The 19,032-nt window shown below is 46.4% G+C and overlaps 1 protein-coding gene across 1 annotated transcript; it reads left to right on the forward strand.

The window, feature by feature from the left end:
• The first annotated feature begins 336 nt into the window (after positions 1–336).
• LOC131087295 (zinc finger protein 391-like) lies at positions 337–18,237 on the forward strand. Its single transcript, XM_058030799.1, has 3 exons — positions 337–342; positions 11,539–11,883; positions 18,172–18,237. Exons 1-3 carry the CDS (start codon positions 337–339, stop codon positions 18,235–18,237), a joined length of 417 nt encoding a protein of 138 aa, XP_057886782.1.
• Positions 18,238–19,032: the final 795 nt, after the last annotated feature.

Consider the following 19,032-nt stretch of genomic DNA (forward strand, 5'->3'; position numbering starts at 1 on the left):
TGCTGGAAATGCCGTGGCCCAGGCTTGGCCATGTGGGCCACAGGTGCGAGGTGCCGGTGGTGTTCTGGGTGTTCAGTCCAGAGCAGATTTAAACAGCTCCAAAGAAAAAGAAAAATCACAGTCCAGGGAACTTCTCTGCCTCAGCAAGCTAAAAACTAACTAAAAGCAAAGGAGAGCTCCATCCCACTGTCTGTCTGTCCATCCTGTCTGTCCAGGAGCCGAAATGTGGAGGAGTGAGTGCAGTGTATGAAAACAAACTGCAGATTCTTCCTCCTCCCCTTTGCTTTCAGAACCAGCCTTACAGGTGCAGAACTCATTGCTGGGCTAAACAGGCCGATGGAGGTATGACCATCATTAAGTCACCCCAGGACATGCCCCTGCCAGGGTCAGGGGGTCCCGTCCCCGCCTCATCTCCAGGCTGCCGGGGGTCCCCCAGCTCCGGTATCGCCCCTTCCCCTCTCCCCACCCCAGGGGTCCCCTGTTCCACAGCCCCGGCTCTCACGGGGATCCCCAAAACCAATGTCCCGCCCCGTCGGTACGGGGCCATCCCCACGTGGACTCCCGTGGACCCTCTGAGGGGTGATTGCGGCTCCTCTCCCCCCAAAATAGCTCCTCTTAGGGAGCCTGGAGATATCCGGGGCTCGAGTCCGGGATCTGCCGGCTCCGAACACTCCAAAAAATCCTCCCAGAGACCCCTAACTGGAGTTATTTGGGAATGTAGCTACTTGAGCTGAGCTTCTTGCAGGACGTACAGGAGCCTTGTGTTCCTCACCATGGGGTTAATGAACCTTGTCAGTCTCGCTGGTAACATTTGCTCCCTTTCCTCCAGTGATTTTAACAAACTTTTCAAGGAAGGAAAACAAAATATTTTCTCTATACTCTGGACCCACAACAGCCATTTTCCTCATCAGTTCTCCCATGAGTTCCTCAGGAGGAAGGAGGGACTGTATCAAAGTTTCCAAGAATTCTTCCAGAAAGAAACACAAACTTCTCAGTGGAGGGAACCATGAAGCAATCAAAGGCACTTGGAGTTGGAGAACAGTGCCCTGAACTCACTGTGCCAAAATAATGTTGCAATATGGTTAAGAAAATTGTTGGAGAGATGCCTCTGCCCCAATTAAGGTGCAAACGAGACCAAATCCAAAGTGGATTTTATTGAACAATAAATGTGAGGTAGAGAGAAAGATGGAAAGAAAGAGAAAAGGGGGGATAGCAAGGGAGTGACAGGGACAGAGATGTCCCCTGGAGCAGGGTAAGTGTGACATTGTCCCCTGTGTGTGTGGCCTTCCCAGGGTGGGGGTTTTACACCTGAGCCAGTTTGGGTAAGGGGGGTGGTATTCACCCCCTGAGCAGGGATTACCCCACTGTTTCAGGTTGCAATGTAAGATGTAACCAAATGCATGTTTTCAATCCCCATCTTCATCAACTGCTATGAACAGGCAAGGCAGTGTTCTTTATTGCTTCCATGATTCACCCCTGATAATGTTGCCTGATTGATAAATGACACAAAACTTGGATAAGTTTTGTGGGTGCTTTATTAAGGGCCCGGGGAACTGGGGGACTCACGTCCCAAAGTCCAAGCCCCCAAATTCACGTATGCGTGCTTCCCTCTTATACATGAGATTCACAACAAAGTCTCCAAGAAACAGTTTCCCGTTCCCCTTGCCTAGCCTCCAAGAAACAGTCCTCCGTTCCCCTTGCCTGGTCACAGACCCCTTGTGATACATTCCTTGGTTCACAAACAAGATCATTAATCCTCTGCTTATCTTATTCTAAGAGCATTGTATGCTGCCTCCAGACAGGTTAGCATTCTTACTTTCCTGCACTAGTTTAATTATTTATTAAATCCCTAAGACTACCTGCTAGGTAACACACAAAACCCAACACACACTTTCAATGGCTACAAAACTACTTTTTAAGAAACCAGTTCACACACAACTCACTATAATTAAATATTTTGCTAAATTTCATTTCTTTTCCAACATTTCCTCCCTTTTGAGCATCTTTCAGTCCTGCTGCAAGGATGCTCAATCAACAGTATTGACAGTAACATCTTCATAACGAGGTGGGGAGTGTTCTTCATTCTGCTGCCCACGGGTCATCGCCTTCAGCAACCGGAGAGATCGCCTCTTTTCCTTTTCGATCACACATAAGAGGCATCTATATACAATCTATATAGTCACTAAAAATACTAAAAACATTAGTACATACTGTATAGCAGACGTAATTCAGCCAGACAGGTGAAGCCCCAAAGAATCAAATACTGCTCTTATCTAATTATGCTGTGCTTCTCTTTCAATTTCCTCGGGTTTTGTTTCTACTTCTGCCAGTTGAGAAATATCTTTCTCAACTTCAAGTATAACATTTGGAATGTGTACACAGCAATGATCTATTCTCTTACTCAGGTAACCACAAACTTCATGTTCCTTTAACAGTAGCAAATTCAATGCCATTCTGTTTTGTAGGGTCATTCTTGATGTAGCTTGAAATTGCAAATTTAGATCTTTAAATCTTTTCTTAGTAGCTGCTGCCAACCTTTCTGTCTGTCTTAACAAATTGTTGAGCATTTCTCTGTTTCGATATGTTGCTACCGGAGGGAATAATGACTCTAATATCTATCTAAATTGACTCCTGAGCCAGGTTCATGCCACTGCTCCTCTAGGGATTCTTCTCCCTTTCTGAGTCCTTTCCTTTGGATCAATCTATTCTGTTTCCAGTATGGACACAATGTGGGAACCCTTTGGGTGATTTGTGTTACTGATCCATCTAGAGGTAAATGTGTGGTCTACTGTCTGTGTCCCAACACCCAGACTAGATTTCCAGGGCTATGCACAGTAGTATATCTGCAATCTATAGGTCCATCTATGGACTCTCTGCTAACTGTGTGATCATACCCTCCTACACTCGCATCCCTACTTTAATGCCATTTTCACCGGTACCAATCTAATTCGGTCTTCTGGTGTATCACATGTAAAAAAACTTCAGTACAATTCTAATCTTCTTTCTGTAGTCTGAACTCTCGGGAAGATGTAGACGTGATAAGGGCCCTATAATGTGACTGATTCTTTACTCTTGACTATTGGACGCACTATTGTACTTCTCTAAGGTAATTATAGTGTTCCAAAACACTAGGTCTCCATAATGTCTTCTAACTATTCCAGGTGTCAAAATTCTGTGTGACATTCTGACAACTCATCTCATTTTGTTGGGATTTCGTTCTTATTCGTACTGTATTGCATGGCTCATCTATTGGGGTTGCAATTAAACACTTCCTGGTATTTTGAATCTAACCATAATGATTGGATTTCTTTTCACATTCCTCTCTAGTCATAGCCTGAGTGGTCATACACAAATCCTTCCATACATCTACTGGTTTGGGAACTGACTGGCAGGACCATGAAACATTCTTGAATGTTTCAGGCATTTTGGTTACTGGTATTATTCTCCAGGGAATTGGTTCACTTGCAGCCTGTGGTAACGGCAGGCAAGCTGTTATTTTAGTCACATTCTGCATGATCTCAAAATCTCTGATTAATCTTACCACTAAATTTTCTTGCTCAGTATTTCGTTCTATTGTATCATTAACTTCCCGTCTACTCCTACCGTGTCTCTGTAAGGATAACATCATTCTGTCATGCCTCTACCATGCATTTCTTATTCTAGGATTAGTGACACTCGACCACTCACAACCTTTGCCTTCCTTCTCCCACTAATTGGTCCCGTCCTCTATTCTGTCTCAGCTCAGTTCTCTATTTTGCTTCTACCATTTGACCCAAAGGTTCCTTTGATATCTTGATCTTACTAGGAAGGAACAATTTATTCTGAGAGGTGGCCCACCCCACATGTCCACTGCCATTGATACTGGATTAACCTTTATGTTTTTAGCACGATCTCTTGTCCATGGCAAAACCTTCATACTCACTCTTTTGTAATCAAAACTATCTCGTATTTTGACTGAACATGTATATTCTCCTGTATCGTTTGTGGTTACCTTGGTAAGATTCAGTACCGTGTTTCTTTGTTGTTTATCCTGATCTTAACCGACTCTTATCTTGCCTCGGCTTCTTTCAGCTCCCCGTTGCTATATTGCAATAACTTCACCGGCCTCAACTTTCTGGCTGTCAAAGATAACACAAGTTAATTGAACATCTATCTCTTCCATGACTGTAACTTTTGTTTCTTCAACCTGTACTAGAGTAGACCTTTGAACGGGTACTAGTCTCATGATCACTAGAAGTAATATAATTAAGAAAGCGGCTTTGCGCGGAAGATCATCCAGGTTGGAGACACTATCTGGGTTTCCCATTGGAACGGTGCCTTCTTTACCCTGGTGTAATGGATCCAAGCATCCATCCCCTGGACCTTCACCGCCGTGTAGGTCGTCATCATCACCTGGTGGGGTCCGCTCTATGATTCTCGTAGCGGATCCGTGATCTACTTCTTGACGTACACCTGGTCCCCAGGCTGGATGTCGTGGACAGAATTCTCCAGCGTGAGCGGTCTATTTGACTGTAACGTATTTCTTAAAGAATTCAAGATCTTATTAAGTGACATAACATACTCTGCAATCGCCTGGTCTCCACTCACAGGTACCTCCCCTTTTAATACAGTTGCATGATATGGTTTGCCATATAATATCTCATATGGACTTACGCCTACCTTTTCTCTTGGTTTAATTCGAATCCTGAGTAGGGCCAAAGGCAAAGCTTGAGGCCAGTGCAGTTTAGCTTCCTGGCAAATCTTTTTGATTTGTCCTTTCAGGGTTTGATTCATCCTTTCCACTTGCCCACTAGACTGAGGTCTCCAGGGGGTATGCAAATTCCAGGTTATATCTAACATTCGTGCTAATTCTTGCACTACCCCGGCTATAAAATGCAGACCCCTATCTGATGACAATCCTAAAGGTACTTTAAATCTTGGTATTATTTCTTTTAACAAGGTTTTTACCACCTCCTTAGCCTGATTAGTTCTACATGGAAAAGCTTCCGGCCACCCTGAGAATGTACATATGTACACTAACAAGTATCTGTATCCCTGTGCCCTAGGCAATTCAGAAAAATTAACTTGTCAGTAATCTCCTGGTTGTGGCCCGACTTGCAACTTTCTCATTTGTATTTGTCTCTTGAATACTCGATTATTGTTCAAACATACTGGGCACGTTGCATTAACTCTTTTTGCCATTGTTAACATCTGATTAGAGATTATCTCATTCTTCAAAAATTTTACCAATACTTCTGCCCCCCAATGACATTTATTATGTTCTGATTCCAAAATAAATTTCATTATGCAGGTAGGTACCACTATTTGTCCCATTGGTGTAACGTACCACCCAAGTTGATTTTTCTGTGCCCCTAGCAAGTTTATTAGTTTTCCATCTTCTATTGAATATTTGGGCTCCTGATTCAGGTATGGGGTAGCCGGATTTGTTCTTACCGGTACCAATGCCATTTGAGTCCATACTTCCCATGCCACTTGCCGTGCTGTAACATCAGCAAATCGATTTCTTCTGTAAACGTCTCCTTCTGCAGTCTGATGTCCTCTAACATGCATTACTGCAACTGCTTTGGGACTGTGTACCGCATCCAGTAGCTGTAGCACTTCTTCCCGGTGCTTGATGTTGGTTCTCTGTGAATTCAAAAGCTCCCTTTCCTTCTATAATGCTCCATGTACATGAACCACACCAAAGGCATATTTAGAATCTGTCCAGATATTAACCCTTTTGTCCTTGCTCAAATACAGGGCTCTGGTGAGTCCAATCACCTCTGCCTTCTGGGCCGAAGTTCCAGGTAACAAAGCCTTTGCCTCTATTACCTGATCCAATGTTACCACTGCATACCCGGCATAGCGAGTCCCATTCTCGACAAAACTGGATCCATCAGTGTATAGTTCTCATTCAGGTTCTTCCAATGGTTCATCCTTTAGGTCAGGTCTGCTGGCATACACTTGTTCAATTACTTCTACGCAATCGTGCACCAGTCCCCCAGCTTCCTGGTCACTGCGTAAAAACTCTGCTGGATTAACATGATTAGTAGTCCTTATTTCAATATCATCCTGTTCTCTCAGGATGGCTTGGTATTGCAACATTCGACTGGATGATAGCCAGTGACCCCCCTTTTGCTCTAAAACGGCCATGACCATATGGGGAACAAACACTTTCATTTTTGCCCCCAAAGTCAATTTCCGGGCCTCTTGAATAAGAATTATTGTTGCCGCCACGGCTCGTAAACACGAGGGCCACCCGGAACTTACCGAATCCAGTTGTTTAGAGAAGTATCCCACTGGCCTCTTCCAGGATTTCACCTTCTGGGTGAGGACCCCTAATCCCAGTTTTTGCCTCTCATTCACGTACAACTGGAATTCTTTGGTCACGTCAGGGAGTCCTAGGGCTGGGGCCTCCTTTAGTGCCTGCTTCAGTTCCCGGAAGGCTTTCTTTTGCTGTGTCATCCACTCCAACCGATGCTTCTTCAAGGCCTCATATAGTGGCTTGGCTAGGAGACCGAAATTCATGATCTACAGTCGACACCATCCCACTATTCTTAGAAAAGATCTCAATTCCTGATGGTTACAAGGCAAAGGAATAGCACATATTGCTTCTATTCGGTTTACTCCCAAACATCTCTGCCCTTGTGTGATCTCACAACCGAGGTAAATAACGCTATTTTTGACCAATTGAGCTTTTTCCTTAGAAACCCGATACCCTGCTTGGCCAAGCATGTTGAGTAATTTAGTTGTTAATTCCATGCACATTTCTCTTTCCTTAGTAGCCAGAAAATGTCGTCTACGTACTGCAGGACTACATACAAGGATGGGGATATTGTTACCTGGGTTATCTTCCATTCCTCCAGCTCCTTGGCCAGTTGGTTTCTAAAAATAGTAGGGGAGCATTTAAATCTCTGTGGGAGTCTCATCTACATAAGCTGCTTCTTTCTCCCAAAATCAGGACTCTCCCACTCGAAGGCAAAATATTTCCTACTCTCTACTGCCAGTGGGATGCAGAAGAAGGCATCTTTAAGGTCAATCACTGAGAACCATTTAAACTCCTCTGATACAGATGTTAACAAGGTGTAAGGATTAGCAACAACTGGATGTATGTCTTTCACTATTTCATTAATAGCCCTTAAGTTCTGTACCAAACGGTACTTACCATTAGGTTTCTTTACTGGAAAAATTGGAGTATTATACTCCGATTCACATTCCTGTAATATTCTTTGAGCCAAAAATTGTTTAATTAACGGGGCTACTCCCCTCCTTGCCTCAAGCTTCAAGGGGTATTGCTTTATCCTCACTGGTCGGGCCCCTTCCTTTAGTTCCACCTTTACTGGCTGCGCAGCTTTAGATTTTCCGGGGACCCCTGACTCCCATACTTAGGGTACTACCGCCTGCTCAATTTCTTCTGGAATAGGAGAGGCATCCACTTCTTTGATCACAAAAATGCCTGCTATTTGTTCTTCAGGTATTTCCAATTTCACCCTTCTCCCTTCAAATATTATTTTCATATTAAGTCGGGACAACAGGTCTCTGCCAAGAAGGGGTGTGGGGCAGTTTGGCATATACAAAAATTGGTGATCTAATTCCTTCCCCCCAAACCTAAGACTTAAAGGTTGTAAAAATGGTTGTTCTTCTAGCTTCTCTGTTGCCCCCACCACCTGTACCGTTGTGTCACTCAAAGGTCCCAATCGTCTATTGAGTACAGAATAAGTAGCTCCAGTGTCTACCATAAATTCTTGATCTTTTCCATCTATTTCTAAAAGTACCCTTAAACCCTTTTCTAGTCAGTTTTGATTCTGATAGTTTCCCAAAACTAGTGCTTGAGTGACTTCTGCTGGTCTTCTCGTGAATCTTCTCACAGGGGCATTTCCCATTGGGGCTGTCCTTAGTCCCATGTTTCCCATGCCCATACCTCCTCTAACCGGGCATTCATTTTTCCAGTGTCCCAATTGTCGGCAAAAGGCACACTGGTTTGGATCCAACCTCCCCATGTTAGGTGCAAACCCAAATCCTCCCTGACCTCTTGGCAACCCCCTCTGTCCGCGATTAGTTCCTCCCCGACCTTGACCCCTAATGGGTCTTCCTCCTGCCCCTGCCTGTTGCATTACAGCCAGAATACTAGCTTGTTGTCTTTTTGCAGTTTCTTTTTCCCTGTTGTTGTATACCTTCTACGCTACCTCTAGCATTTTATCTAAACTTCTAGTATCTTCTCCTTCCAGCTTTTGTAACTTTTTCTTAATATCTTCTTGTGATTGCCCCATAAACAACAATGCCAATTGAAGTTTTCTTGATTGATCCTCTACATCTAAATTAGTAAACTTCCGAGCCATGTCTTTTAATCATTCTAAAAAGGCAGACGGAGACTCATTCTTGTCCTGCTTGACCGAATACAACTTAGACCAGTTCATAGTCTTAGGTATTCCTGTCTTAATTCCTTCCACCAACAATTTTTGATATCGTTTTACAGCCCTTATTCCTCCCATAGAGTTTGGGTCCCACTTAGGTTCCTCACTTGGTACCAATTCATCAACTGTCTCATTTAGTTGTCTCAACCAAATTTCCTCACGAGCCTTTTCTCTAGTGGCTCTAATAACCATTTCCTTTTCCGTGGAATCTATTATAGTATCTAATAATACCTGTAAATCATTCTAGTTTGGATTCTGAGTCTTTATTACCATTTTAACCACCCTTGCCACCCTTTCAGGATCCTCCCGATAACTCCCCGCTGATTGCTTCCATATTACCAGATTTCCGGGGGAGAAAGGCACCTTTATAAGTATCCTTTCTCCCTGTGGTCCCACAGCTTCCCTCAACGGCGCAATTAACTGTGGCCCCTTCTGCCTCTTCCTTCCCTTGCGAGTCCACCCTGCTAACGGAGTTCTTTTAACACTCTCATTCTTTTCACCATCACCACCATCACTATCACTCTCACTAGATCCCGTTTTTATAGCTATATCTGCAGGGGGAGCAGGGGGCACATTAGGAGCAACCGGAAGCCTTGGAAGTGCTATACAATAAGACAAATCTTCCTCGATTGAAGGATACAAATTACGCTCCTTTCTTTCTTTACATCCCACACACTCCCTTTCATCATTCACTTTTAAAACAAAAATACCGCATTCCTTTTGCCATTCCTCTTTCCGATATAAAACGAAAAACAAATCCAAATATGGTATTTCATCCCATTTCTCATTCTTCCTTAAAAATTGCATCATAGATTCTAATATCTCCAATTCCAGTGTACCATTCACTGGCCATCCCACTTCCCCAATCTCATATTCAGGCCACCAATGATTACAATAATCTATCATTTTGCTTTTATCCAGTTCTTGATAATACCCCTCACTTTTCCACTGTTTCAATATACAACCTAATGGTGTATTTCCAGGTATTTTACCATTGGCTTGCACTAAGGTTTTAAAAGTTTTAAAAGACATCATATTACAACCTTTAATTCCACTATTAATCCCAATAAACCAATATACCTTAAACCAATATACCTTCTCGCCGTCCTTCCCTAAAACAAACAGGAGGCGAGTTCCGGTCCTGCGTCCTTAGACGTCTTATGGCCGGAGCCTAGGCTTTTTTTACCAACCACTAAATCCAAATCCAATTATCACCTTTTTTTCCAATATAAAGCACCTTCGGGCTTACCTTAATGCAGTTTGTCCGACAGGCGCGGGGGGTCGGGCACGACTGATGACTCCCCGAGAAGTGCTCGGTGCCGGCTTGGAGTGGATTGGGACGCGAAACGCCCCAGCAGCACTCGGAGTCCTGCCGTGGTCGCCAGAAAACTGTTGCCTGATTGATAAATGACAGAAAACTTGGATAAGTTTTGTGGGTGCTTTATTAAGGGCCCGGGGAACTGGGGGACTCACGTCCCAAAGTCCAAGCCCCCAAATTCACGTATGCGTGCTTCCCTCTTATACATGAGATTCACAACAAAGTCTCCAAGAAACAGTTTCCCGTTCCCCTTGCCTAGCCTCCAAGAAACAGTCCTCCGTTCCCCTTGCCTGGTCACAGACCCCTTGTGATACATTCCTTGGTTCACAAACAAGATCATTAATCCTCTGCTTATCTTATTCTAAGAGCATTGTATGCTGCCTCCAGACAGGTTAGCATTCTTACTTTCCTGCACTAGTTTAATTATTTATTAAATCCCTAAGACTACCTGCTAGGTAACACACAAAACCCAACACACACTTTCAATGGCTACAAAACTACTTTTTAAGAAACCAGTTCACACACAACTCACTATAATTAAATATTTTGCTAAATTTCATTTCTTTTCCAACAATAACACCCTCCAGGGGAGATATCTTCTATGAATGGGCCATTGAGTGTCACTGCAGGACTGATAAAATTCCATCATCCCATTGTGGGATGTCCCGCCCAGGGGGAGGAACCAAGCATTCCTGCCTGGATATAAGCTGAGGCTTTCAACACCAGGAGCACTTTGCCTACTGGATTCCCAGAGGACAAGAGCTCCAGAACCACCACTGGACCTCCAGAGGAAGACCAGACCCTTCTACAGGATCACTGCTCTGACAGAATCATGTTCATCACTCCAAAAGGACTGCAGCCACCATTTAATGTGACTGCTGCCACCACCCTGACCAAGAGGGTGTCAGCTTATGTCCTGACTCTGCCATTTAAGGCAGCGTTTCTGTATCATTGCCTTGATCTTCATTTTCTTTTTAAATTGTAATTCTGGTTTAGACTCTCCCCCAGGTTTGCCTTCAAACCAGTACAAAAGACAATGTACTCACCGCTTGTCTGCTTCCCAAACCAGTATTTCCCATTCCCAGATCTTGATTGGATGGAGGAGGAGGCTATGAAGCAGAGAAAGGAGCCCTGGGATACCCGAGCAGGTGAGGAGGAAGTCAATGCCCCTTTTCCTTTCTCTCCTGCTCCACCTCCTAGCCCAGCACGGCCTTTGGCTGCAGGACAGCCCTGCTGGCAACGTTGTCCTGCCGGAGATGCACTGGGGGGATCTCCTTCCTCTTCCCTCTGGCATGGAGGCAAATCCCATCGTGTCCTTGTCCTTCCTTCCCCAGAAAAGAAGCTAACGATGGAGACAAGGGAGGAAAAATCTCCATGGCAGAATGCCGTGGAAGAGGCCGTTTTGAGCAACCCTAGTGCACAGGAATCCAATGGGGAGGAAAGGTCCCAGAGATCCCACAGGAGGAGGGCTGGCTCTAAACCCAGCCCAGATTGCTCTGAGGAAGAAAGACCCACTCTGAGCCAGGAAAGTTGACAGAGCTTCAGCCAGAGTATGGAACAGGTGGTGCATGAGCAGCTTCATGATGAGGAGAAGCCCTACAAGTGCTTGGAGTGTGGGAAGAGCTAAGACGGAGCACCACCCTGATCAGCCACCAGATGATACACAATGGGGAATGGTGCTACAAGTGTGGGGAGTGTGGGAAGGGCTTCAGCTTTAACTCCCAGCTCATCACCCACCAACACATCGACATTGGGGAGAGGCCCTACGAGTGTCCCAAGTGTCAGAAGAGGTTTCAGACCAGCTCAAATTACCCCTGCCACCAGCAGATTCACACCGAGGAGAGGCCCTTCTGCTGCCCTGAGTATGGGAAGGGCTTTAAGTGCAACTCCCACCTCATCATCCACCAACACATCCACACCGGGGAGAAGCCCTATGAGTGCCCCACCCGTGGGAAGAGGTTCCAGACCAGCACAAATCTCTGCCTGCATGAGCAGAGTCACACCCAGGAGAGGCCCTTCTGCTGCCCCGACTGCTGGAAGGGCTTCAAGAAAAAATCCACCGTCATTACCCACTGGCATATCCACACTAGGGAGAGGCCCTACGAGTTCTCCACATCATGGGAAGAGCTTCTCCATGAGCTTGGACTTGACCAGACACCAGTGGAGTCAGCAGTAAGGGAAGTTCTGCGAGTGCCCCAACTGCAGGAAGAGCTTCATGCCCAGCCCCAGCTTCTTTCGCCATTGGAGGTCCCACATCAGGAAGAGCCCTGGGGATCCATTTTCCCTGTGATCCATGCTGGGAAGATAGCTGTCCCTTTTCCTGCCCCTCCCAATGACATGTGGCATTGAAAAACATGAGGGTCTGGCCATGGACGTGTGATTACATTCATTCCCACCTCAGGTCACTGCCAGGGGCAGGAAAGGGACTCTCTCTCTCTCTCTCTCTCTGTCTCCCTGAGGAGAAGGTTGTCCTTTCCAGGAAGTGGAAATTGTGGCCAGACCCAGTGAGTTGTGTTTTAGTTTTCCCTGTAAAAGTTTTATTTATCCCTTCTGTTATCAATATTGTTTCTGTTCTTGTTTGTTCCTGATCTCATTGCTGTTCCCAATAAATTGTTCTTATCCCAGCCTGGGATCTTTGCCTTTTGTGCTTTCCATGGGAGGTGGGAGGGCAGTGAGGGCAGCGCAGTTTAAGCGGGAGGAGGAAATTGGGGAATCCCATTCCTGAACCCTGGCCCATGGAAACCGAGCATCCCAGCTGGTCCCAGCCCTGGTGGCCATGGCAACAGCCTTGGGAGCGGGTTCCTGGCTGGGGCTGTGGGAACCTCTTCCAGCTGGTGCCCAGGGACAGGAGTGGAGGGAACGGCTGCAGCTGAGTCGGGGCAGGCTCAGGTTGGATGTCAGGAAAAGGATTTTGCCCAGAGGCTGCTGGGGCCCTGCCCAGGCTCCCCAGGGAAGGGTCCCAGCTCCAGGGCTCTCTGAGCTCCAGCAGCGTTTGGACAGCGCTGCCAGGCCCAGGCTGGCATTGTTGGGGTGTCTGTGCAGGGCCAGCAGTTGGACTGGAGGATCCTTATGAGTTGCTCCCAGCACAGCCAATTCTGTGGTTCTGGGATCCCATGAGCCTGGGGATGGGTCTGCCAATGGTTGCCATGGCAACCACCCCTGACATGGGGTATCCATTGAGCTGCACAGGGACTGAGCAGGAGCTGGTGATGGTTGCCATGGAAATGGACCATAGTAACAGGGGGCTCGTGATGGTTGCCTGCTAAGGATCGGATTTGTTACAGGCCCTCAGAGGGGTTCCATGGGGACTTTCCAAGATTCTTCAGGCTGTTCCAGAGCTGGAATTTCACAGGCACAGACAGGGGCTCCATGGACACCTCCCAGGGCTTTCTGGGGATGGTAAAGAGCCCTGTGGTCAGAAGCAGTCACAGCCATGGTGTCATCCCAGGGGACCTTAGGCTGCAAAGGCACTGATCTGTCACAGGCACTCACGGAGGCTCCACAGTGACATCCCAGGAGTCCCCAGGCTGCCAAAGAGCCAGGATGTCCCAGACACTCACAGGGCTTCCTGTCATGGACACAGTGGGAGCTTCAGGCGAAATTTATTAAAGAAGGTCCTGTTGGGTCTCGAGGTGCAGAAAGGATCCCCAACAGCCCCCACAGATGCCCAAACGTCACCGTTGAATCAGAGATGACACAGACTCAGATCAGAAGGCTAAGGTCTGAAAGCCACCTGTTTTTTTAATCCTATTGTTATACCTTGCTTTTCTGTGGGTGGACCTCATTTTTCATTTAGTCAACACATTTCACATGATTGGCAATTAAGACAACACCCTTCAGTAAACAATTTTATGGAAAAAAGCTAACTTATAACAAACATAGTCAGCCAAGTGTTTCCTCAAAAATCCACTCCGATAACATCAGTTATTGATGTTTGGTTTATGTTGCGCCCTTCTGGGGGCTCCCTGGATGGGGGAAACCCTCCACTAGCAGTTCCGTGCCAGGTAAAAGGAGAAGCACAGGACTTTTTTATTCTTCAGATTCTTGTTTATTGTTATCTTATCTAAAGTTTGGATGGTGCATACCAGGCTTAGCACGCTGGACAGACACCTCAAAATGGTCCCAAAATGTACAGTTTCAAGCTCTTTTAACATTGTCTCATCCAATTAACTCTTAAAACCTACGTTATTTCTACTTATCGACCAATAATTCATCCCTTGACTGTCCACATAACATCTGCACTGTGCTTTCCTTGACCAATCACCCTCTGCTACCAACAATGTAGAAAATGGAGTAGATGAAGAAGACAGGGACTACACCCCAATTCCTCCCTCTTGCTTCCTATCTACAACATACTAAAAATCCCAAAACCTAAATTTCTCACCCAAGAGACACACTATACTAACCTCTAATCTATTTCACACTTTGGTAAATTCTAATCTATCTCAAAGTCTTGAGAGTCCTCTCCATGTGTGAAGGTGAAAGGCAGTGTTTCTCTGGGGGCCAGGATCCTTCAGAGCAGACAGAGAAATATACCCTGTACCCTGGATTCCCACACATTTAACCTAAAATCCTTTAACTTAAAATCTTTAAAGTTACCCAGAAATGTTCCAGGTAAATAGGATTAGAAAGAGAAGAAATAGAGAACAACAGAAAGACAGAAGATCCATTGAAAGATACACTCAGGGGTACCAACTGCTCGGGTTCCAGCATCGCTAACAGAGGAACTCCAGAAGACGGCAGGATGCAGACCATGGGCTGGCCTCATGCTCTGACTTTTAACCACCTGGGCCTTCATGGGCTGCCCCTGGTGTGGGACTGCCTGTTGCTTGTCCAATCAGACCCAGGGTAGCACCAGCTGCTACTCCGTTGACAGCTGGGCCCATCAGAGCTGGGATAGTACTGCCTGGGTTGTGATTTCTTGACAGCTGGGCAATCAGAGCTATGTTAGCACCACCCCTGCTCTGTGATTGATAACTCTCCAAGACCAGGGCTAGGGTCAGGACTCTGTCCCACCAAAAACCAAGGCCTGACCCGCCCTGGCCCCACACAGGCATTCCAAGCATCCCAAGGTGTCTCGGGACAACGATATCATCCAGCCTCTGACAGCGACCGCAGTGACACTGTGGAACATCATGGAACCATGGGTCATTTCTGACAATGGAGATCCAAGTAAACAATGGTGAGACTGTGGAATCCAGGAATCATGGAATCAAGGAATCAAGGAGACCATTGTGCAAATCATGGGCCCTATAGAAGCAAGGGTCAATGATCAAACGGTGGGGCCCATAGAAACAAGGAGCCATTGTGGCACAGCAGGGCCACATGGAGCCAAGGGACCACTGTGATTTTGTTGGGCCTCATGAAACCAAGAAGCCATTGTGACGTTGCAAGACCCCATGGAATCAAGGAGATCATTGTGACAGTATGGGACTCCATGAAATCAGGGGAACATGGAACAGGTCTGCCTGGTTTGCCTCCTGGGGGCTGTCGGACAGGTCCCACTGAATTTGGTATGTCAACAGCCACTTCCCATCTGACCATGAAGGACTGGAACTCTGTGCTTTTCTTCCTGTGGGAAAGAAGTATCTTTCTTGTCTAGGCTCACATGGCTGAAATGAGGATTCTACCTCTAAATGTGCCTATATCCAAGGGTTACTCCCACATAAAATCTGCTAATACAGTCAAATCTAGCTAGACATGGCCTCTGGAGACTGCCTCCCATCTGCCCCTGCACCACTGGGGCTCGCTTGTTTCCTTCCTATGGAGGCCCTTGTGAAACCGCAGAGCATTGTGGAACCAATGGGCCATGGTGACACTGCAGGCCCTTGTGGAACCTATTACACTGTAGGAACTTGTGGAACCAAGGGGGTCATTGTGACATTGTGGGTACCAAGGATCCATAGGGCCACTGTGGTACTGTGGGGCCTCATAGACCCAAGGACATCTTTGTGGCTCTGTTGGACCACACGGTCCCAAGGGACCAGTGTGAAGCAGCAGGGCTTTGTTGAACCAAGAGGCCGTTGCTGCATTTCAGGGCCTTGTAGAGCCAAAGGGCCATTGTGATCCTGCAGTGCACCGTGGAACCGTGGAGAGCACTGTGACATTGCAAGGCCCCATGGAATCACAGAGAGTATTGTGACACTGTGGCGCCCCACAGAAACAAGGGGCCACTGTGACCCTGCAGGGTCTCATGGAAGGAAGGGGCCATTGTGACACTCGGGGAAGTTGCAGAAACAAGGGGATCATTGTTACATTACTGGGCCCCGATGGAACCAAGGGGCCATGATGACACAGAGAGGGTTGATGGAACCAATAGACCATTATGACACTGTGAAGCCTTGTGGAACCATGGAGACCACTAAGATCCTTAAGGAGTTGTCGAACCAAGGGGCCATTATGACACCTGAGGACATCATGGAAGCAAGAGAACCATTGTGGCACTGCAGGGCCCTGTGGAAGGAAGGGAACATGAAATAGGTGTGGCTGCCTTGGCCTTCTGGGGGTCATCTGGCAAGTCTGGTTGACCTTGGAATGTAGAAGGCCACTCCCATCTGCCCCTGAAACACCAGGGCTCTGGGCTTTCCTTTGTATGGAAAAGAACTGTCCATCTTTTCCAGGTATCCTTGGCCAAAATTACCATTCCACCTCCAAATTTCTGTGTATCGAAGGATCACTGCCAGAAAAAAGCTGCCAGGACAGACAAGTCTGGCTGGTCTTTGACTCCTGAGGAGCAGCACTCACCTGTTTTCCAAACACTGGAAAGGGCTCTCTGCTTTTATTTTTATGGAAGAAAAATAACCCTCTTCTCCAGGCACAAATGTCTGAAATTAAGACTCCACTTTCATAATTTCAAATATCCAAGGGTTGCTCCAAGCAAACCTGCCAGGACAGACAGGTCAGGCTTGCCTTGGCCTCTGGTAGCTGCTGTTCATCAGCTCCTGAAACATGGGGCCTCCATAGTTTCCTTCCTATGGAGACCGATGTGACATTGGGAGCCTTGTGAAATGAAGGGGCCATTGTGACAGTGCGGAGCACCATGGATCCAAGGGACCAATGTGACACTGTGGGGCCTCATGGAAGCAAGGATATCATTGTGGCTCTGTTGCACCACATGGTCCCAGGGGCCCAGTGCAAATCAGCAATGTGAGAGTTAGCCCAGCTGTAACTCAGAGTCAGCCAGATTTTACCCTGGAAGAACTGGGTGTGAGTTTTAAGTCATAGGAATCATTCATTTAACTTAGGGTGAGCTTGAGAGTTCCCCCATAAGCCTTTCGTGTTGTTATGCTAAGTTGTCCAAGTTCTACTCCCCTTTTGGTTTATTGGTTACTTGTTTCTTATTGTTCTAGTTTTCTAGCCCCAAGTGTCTATGTTGTTGCTTCCCCTTTGTCTCAGGTTTTAGGATCCTGCCCCTCATACTGTGATGGACTTCTCCATGCTTATTGTTTTTCACTCTGTTATTAAAGTTCCCTTTAAACAACACCATTGATCCTGCTCCTTTTCATTTTTGCCACCCTCACCCTGAAGTCAGGAGAACCAGAGAAGTTTGTCGCAGCCACCATCACTGTGACTTTTGGTGCCCAAACAGGGACCATGACACTTAGGGCTCCCTGTGTCAGCTGGGGTTAGCTGATGGATAGGCCAGTGCTCCCGGGATTTTGGATTGTGCCAGGCCCAGCAGATTCATTGTTGCTTCGAGGGACCTTGCCCAGGATCTGCAGGGACAACAATGGTTTCACCTGCATAGGATTACAGGTGGGTTTGGGGAAATGCAAGACATTTAATGCCCATTTTGCCACTGTGTATTTACAATATGCACCCATGTCCCAGAATTGATTTGGGGTGTTCTGGTGGCTCTTCCCCATAAGGCAGAGAAAGAGAAAAATGGGCAGCCAGATGTCCAAAGTAGAAAGGAGCATATATGGATGCTTTAATTCTCACTCATCATTGCATAATATTTTCAAAGAATGAATTAAAATCAATCATGAGGTGGATCATTAAAAATTTTCCAGATTCCTCAGCTGACAAAATCAATACCACCGAATTTTGGGACTCAGTGGGATTAACATTGTACAACCTTTCGATCGAAAGGGACCCCGTTGCACCCTGCATGCTCCCCATCTTCCGCACCATCCTTGAGACCCTTCACCAGCAAGAAGTGTGTTGAAAACTCAATCTGTTGGTCACTCCTAACTTGGGACCTGCCCTCAAACCTGCCTTTCTCAGACCTTCCACAATGGTACAAGATGGCAATAGTCATGCGGTCTTGGAGCAACATGCCCTGGAGACTCAGGATGGAAGGAGCCCTAATGTGGCTTGGGAGCTAGACAATCCTCCCTCCATCTTGGCTCCCCCACTTCTTGCTACCACAACCTTCTCTTCCGCTCTGAACAAACCTCCAGACTCCAACCCCATAATGGCGGGTCATGCCCCCACTGTCAATCATCCTCTCCACTCCAGGCCATGCCTCCAGTTAAGGAAGAAGACTGGCAAATAGTCTCGAAACTCCTCGTTGCGCCCATATGAAAGAAGGGGGCAGAATCCCAGCTATCAGCCATTGGTTTACAAGAAAATCAAGGATATGTGTAGGGCAGCTAAAGACCATAGGAAGGACTTACCTTTTTTTAATGGCCTAATGAGGGCCATGTTTACGGTACATCTTAAGATCTTTAAATCCTAAGATTTAAAATGTATTATGACCATGTTGCTGTCACCTGCAGAATACACCCTGTGGGAAGGTGGATGGAAGTGTACATGTTGGAGGATTTTGTTCAGACATGGCTTGAAGGAAAAAAGGCTATGAACATATACAGCTGGTTGAAAGGTAAAAGGCAGCTGTAAGCAGCAAGTTGTCAGGCTTGTTCCTGTAAGCAGCAAGTTCTCAGGCTTGTTCCTTAACAACAGTAAACACCTTGTCCTTGAGTAGTGATGAGGATGCATGGTGACAAACATGGAGGCCTTGAGAATGATAAATAAGTCAAAAACAGGATGAGAAAAACAAATGTTAGTCTCAACAAGAAACCACAGGTATTGACAACAAAAGGAGGGGTTGGTGTGTAATCTGTAGCCAATAATGAGCTCGGGTATTGCAATATGTATGAACTTAATTAACACTACTATAAAAGTGTGTAAGCTGGATCAATAAATCGGAGTTCGATGCTGATCAATAAGGATGAGGTCGACTCCCTTCGCTTCCTCAAATGGTGACACCCGATCATGATTTTACGACGCACCACGGAGGGGTGAAGACACGGCTCGGGTTCCGAAGCAGCCGGAACGGCAGATAAGTGCAGAGAGAGAAAAAAGCAGATAAAAAAGAGG

Source organism: Melospiza georgiana, chromosome 10, assembly GCF_028018845.1.
Source record: "Melospiza georgiana isolate bMelGeo1 chromosome 10, bMelGeo1.pri, whole genome shotgun sequence".
NCBI lineage: Eukaryota > Metazoa > Chordata > Aves > Passeriformes > Passerellidae > Melospiza > Melospiza georgiana.